We start from the raw sequence: 5,000 nt of genomic DNA, 5'->3' as shown, positions 1-5,000 counted from the left end.
CATAGACAGTGTCATAATTACAAGCTTGGAATTAAGGATAACATGTCTACCAACTGTATTTAACCGCACAGATGAATTTTTCAATATTGCATCTTGTCACAATTCTGCAATTTGTCACTTTAGGTCAATCAGGAGGCCCCTGGCAGGTGACAATTAATAGATAATGACTAATTAATTGTAGATCAATATATGTCTTCGTTCTGCTCCCCCTGTCCTGATTGTATGTCTATGTTCCTCAGACATGAGCAACTGATCCATAACATTGTGGCTCAGGCAAATCGGCCTGCCCCAGTACACACTTATAGCTAATAACTAAATGCTTACTAATTAAGTGTGTTCTGCTATGGCTGCCCTAATTGTATGTTTTGTTGTTCCTCAGACATGAGTAATCGATCTATAGCATGGTGGCTGAGACAGATCGGCCTGTCGCAGTACACAAAGGCCCTGGAAGCGGAATACTACGGGATGGAGGTAAGACGGTGCTTTCCTTAGAGTATGTAATAGGCCTATTTAGTAGTTTATTTCCAGAATGTATGCTGCCCTCTCATAAATGTCATCTTTTTCATGAATACGTAATACCATCATCAACTTCTAAATATTCATCTTGACTTGGAAATTGAGTTTTCACAAACGAATAGGGTCATCTCCATGTTCGCCATTTTGAATTACCGTACTAATCATAGATATCTTTGGCTGCAAAACTTACTCTAATTTGGTGGGAGCAGTAGATATGATCTGATTACTGAATGAATATTCATGACAAGATAAGTTTGTGAATGGGCCGCATACATTTGGAAAATAAACAGCTAAATTACGCTCTGGACATTTCTTTTTCAGTCAAATTTAAAGGTGCACTGTGTAGGATGGTGACCAGAGAAGGTATTGCAACTATGCTGAACATTAAAATAGATTGATCTTTTGATCTGCATATTGAAATGGATTGATCATGGATTGTTTCATGCATATTTATGAAATATTAAAATAATATTTAGTAGTATGACCAAAGTTTTACAGAAGAAAATGTCCATTTCTGGAAATTCAAAGTGGTGAACACGGAGAAAATCCACCATTTATCTAATTTCATGTATGAAAACGACATTTTACAATAGAATTATAATAGAATTTGATGGTGAAGATATTTGTGAGAAAGGTAACATTTCTGAATGAGGAGTATAAATTCCGGAAATAAACACACAGTGCTCCTTTAACACCCATAGTGTTGGCACCCCCTAAGTGCTGAATAAGCACTCCTTTTACTTTTCGTCTTTGTCAAAGGACAAGATTCAGTGTTCCGGGTGTGATCTGCCTGTGATTAAAAGGTCTGAAAGAGATACTGTACAATGCAGAACTTTGAACAATGTAGAACTTTGCGGCACCTGGCTTATATGTGATGTTACTTGTAGATTCTGACATGAGTGATATTGTATGTGTGATTTGTGTTGTATTATGTTGTGAGTATACTGCTGTCTGGTAGTCAATTCATGTGACTGGCAAGGTGTTCTGCCTTCCAATAGTGTGTGTATGTGTGTGTGTGCGTGCATGCGTGCATGCGTGCCTGTGCGTGTGTACGTGCATGTGCATGTGCATGTGCGTGTGTGTGTGTGTGTGTGTGTGTGTGTGTGTGTGTGTGTGTGTGTGTGTGTGTGTGTGTGTGTGTGTGTGTGTGTGTGTGTGTGTGTGTGTGTGTGTGTGCGTGCGGGTGTGTGTGTGTGTCAGTGTACCCTGACTGCCTGTGTCTTGCCAACTGCTTTCCATTTCACCTCTTCCTTGTGTGTGTGTGTGTGCTTAAGGTTGTCAGATGGCACGCACTTCGGTGTGTCTGAGTGTGTGTGTGTGGGTGTGTGCTTGTGTACGTGTGTGTGCGTGTGAATGGGTGTGTGTGGGTGTGTCTGTGGGTGTGTTTGTCACCACCTATCTGTTATAGATAAAACTGTACGTGCATGCGTGTGTGTGCGTGCGTACATGTGTATGTGTGTGTGTGTGTGTGTGTGTGCGTGTGTGTGTGTGTGTGTGTGTGTGTGTGTGTGTGTGTGTGTGTGTGTGTGTGTGTGTGTGTGTGTGTGTGTGTGTGTGTGTGTGTGTGTGTGTGTGTGTGTGTGTGTGTGTGTGTGCGTGTGTGTGTGTATGTGTATGTGTATGTGTATGTGTGTGTTCATGTGAAGACTGCAGACAAACAAATAACTAACAAGGAAGTGAAAAAGTACAATCACACTGTCTGTCCCTCCCCCTATATGTCTGTCTCTCTTCCTGTCTGTCTGTCTGTCTGTCTGATCCTGTGCTGGAAGCATGGATAATCCATACACGATTTTTACGATTTTTAACGATTTTTACGATTTTTAAATTTCCCATCATCACATACACATGCCTGCAAGTATTTGCATGCATGCACATGTGTGCAGACACAGATACACATATGCAGTATTCATGACGTGTGCATGCATTTTTGTGTATGTATGATTTTGTGTGTGTGTGTGTGTGTGTGTGTGTGTGTGTGTGTGTGTGTGTGTGTGTGTGTGTGTGTGTGTGTGTGTGTGTGTGTGTGTGTGTGTGTGTGTGTGTGTGTGTGTGTGTGTGTGTGTGTGTGTGTGTGTGTGTGTGTGTAGGGTTTGCAGTATGTAACTGATCGGGATCTTCGAGAGGCAGGTGTGGAAGACAGGGAGCATCGAGACATCATACTCAACCATCTACAGAAAATCCAGCAACAACCCAAACCTACTGCAGGTACACAGTGTCACTGTGTGTGTGTGTGTGTGTGTGTGTGTGTGTGTGTGTGTGTGTGTGTGTGTGTGTGTGTGTGTGTGTGTGTGTGTGTGTGTGTGTGTGTGTGTGTGTGTGTGTGTGCGTGTGTGCGTGTGTGCGTGTGTGCATGTGTTTGTGCAATAACACTAAAGAGAGCTAACCCATCGATAACCGGACCAAGAGCTGTTGTGTTTTTTGCGCTTCTTTTTTCATTAAAGGGACACTGTGTGAGATTTTTAGTTGTTTATTTACAGAATTTATGCTGCCCATTCACTAATGTTACCTTTTTCATGAATACTTACCACCAGCATCAAATTCTAAGTATTCATTATGACTGGAAAAATTGCACTTTTCATACATGAAAAGGGGGATCTTCTTCTCCATGGTCCGCCATTTTGAATAGCAATTTTTAGCTGCAAAAATGACTGTACTTGGACCATACTAGAAAATATTTGTTTATTACTTAGTAAACTTTCATGTAAAGATCAAATTTGGCAATAGGCAACCCAGTTTCAATGAGCAGCATAGTTGCAGTACCTTTTTTGACCATTTCCTGCACAGTGTCCCTTTAAAGAAATATGGACAATAAAGTACGTCGACAGCGTCAACAGAGAGAGTGACTGTCTTTTCCAGACGTCTAAGTCACAGTGCAGCATCACCACAGCAGATTGGGCCACAAGCGCTCTCTCGGCTCCTCTCAAACACACAGTGACATTGTGGCACATGTGGCCGAGTGGTTTAGGAGATGGGCTTTAGATCAGAGGTTCAGCAGGTTCGAATCCCACCCTTCCACCTGAGATTCTTTAAGTATATAGAGATATGCCATCGTAATAGGTTGCTATGGGCACCTAACGTGACCAGGTTCCGGTCTGCCTAAAGGGACGTGTCATAATACTCCAAGCATTGAATAGAACAGTCCTTAGGTCTGCCTAGGTCTGCCTAAAGGGGGATTTCACCCACCTCCCCCTTGCAATAATAGAACCCGGAAACAATGGGCCAATGGAACCTCTCTCTCTACTCTCTCTGCTTCCACTCTCTATCACACTCCATGGCCGCAGTGCCCTTGAGCATGGCATCTAACCCCCACACTGCTCCAGGGACAATAGGCTAACCAAAAAATACCCTGCATTTAAAAATAACTGTAAGTCGCTTTGGATAAAAAGCATCAGCTAAGTATAATGTTATGTATATGTAGTGTGTGTATGTGTCTATGTGTGTGTCGGGTATAGCAGCAAATAGTGGGCCCTATGTACAATCAGCTCCAATGGACCCCCCCCTCGCCCCCCAGCCATATATATACAAACATCTGACTATGTGTGGGCCCCCTATACACATGGCACCCTGGTGACTCAGTGACACTTTAACCCCCTGAATGACACCACTGGTGTGTGTGTGTGTGTGTGTGTGTGTGTGTGTGTGCGTGCGTGCGTGCGTGCGTGCGTGCGTGCGTCTTTCTCCCCTACAGATGTCTATGCCACAGTGCAGCGTCGTCGCAGTCGGCTGAGCCGCAAACACTCGCTGGGCTCCTCTCTAGACCGGCCTGGGAGTGACCTCTACCGCCAGAGCATCGTGCCCCGCCTGCGTCTCCGCGGCAACGGAGGAGATAGCCAGCATCAGCACCGACTCTCCTCCTCTTGCTCGCAGCTCCGCGCACCAGGGGAGGAGTTTCAGGCCGACCTGCAACTGGACTTGGACAGGACTCAAAAGCACAAGATGAGGTACGGCTGGATGTGTGTGGGTGTGGGTAGGTGTGTGTGTGTGGGTAGGTGTGTGTGCGTGTGCGTGTGTGTGTGTGTGTGTGTGTGCGTGCACGTGTGTGCATGTGTGTGTGTGAGGGGAGTAGGTGTTTGTGTATGTGTCAGCTGGGAGAAGTTTCAGGCGGAGGATAAGAAAAAGCAAGAGAGGGAGACAGATTGATTATTTTTAAATTTGTCCCTATCTTAGAGTGGGTTGCACCAACGTGGTTTAAATTTTAATCTGCATTTAATCTAAGTTAAATTTTTAGTTGTGTTGCATCAAACTTAAACCCAGTTTAAACTTAGTTTCCAGTAATCTCTGGTTAAATCTAATCCATGGCTAAACTCAGATTTAATACCCCACTTAAACTGAGATTAATTTTGAGTCTGTTGCACCAGTTATTTTAACCCAAGGATAAACCTGCATTGCCTGATTAATTTAAGCCACCCCTGGAGGAGGTTTAAATGCGTTATTGGGACAACATGGCTGCTGTTATTCGTCTGCTTGAGTTACAAGATAGAGTT

At 43.9% G+C, this 5,000-nt stretch overlaps 1 protein-coding gene across 1 annotated transcript in view; it reads left to right on the top strand.

The window, feature by feature from the left end:
• The window catches only part of sh2d3a (SH2 domain containing 3A), a 40,745-nt gene that overhangs the window by 2,639 nt on the left and 33,106 nt on the right, over positions 1–5,000 (top strand). Inside the window, exons 2-4 of the mRNA XM_063203375.1 lie at positions 380–471; positions 2,604–2,721; positions 4,205–4,457. Of these exons, the coding sequence (XP_063059445.1) occupies positions 382–471; positions 2,604–2,721; positions 4,205–4,457 (461 nt within the window). The 5' untranslated portion in view covers positions 380–381. The remainder of the gene's footprint in view (positions 1–379; positions 472–2,603; positions 2,722–4,204; positions 4,458–5,000) is intronic.

Source organism: Engraulis encrasicolus, chromosome 1, assembly GCF_034702125.1.
Source record: "Engraulis encrasicolus isolate BLACKSEA-1 chromosome 1, IST_EnEncr_1.0, whole genome shotgun sequence".
Taxonomy (NCBI): Eukaryota; Metazoa; Chordata; class Actinopteri; order Clupeiformes; family Engraulidae; genus Engraulis; species Engraulis encrasicolus.
The sequence above is the reverse complement of the archived record's forward strand: the minus strand, read 5'-3'. Positions and strand labels throughout refer to the sequence as shown.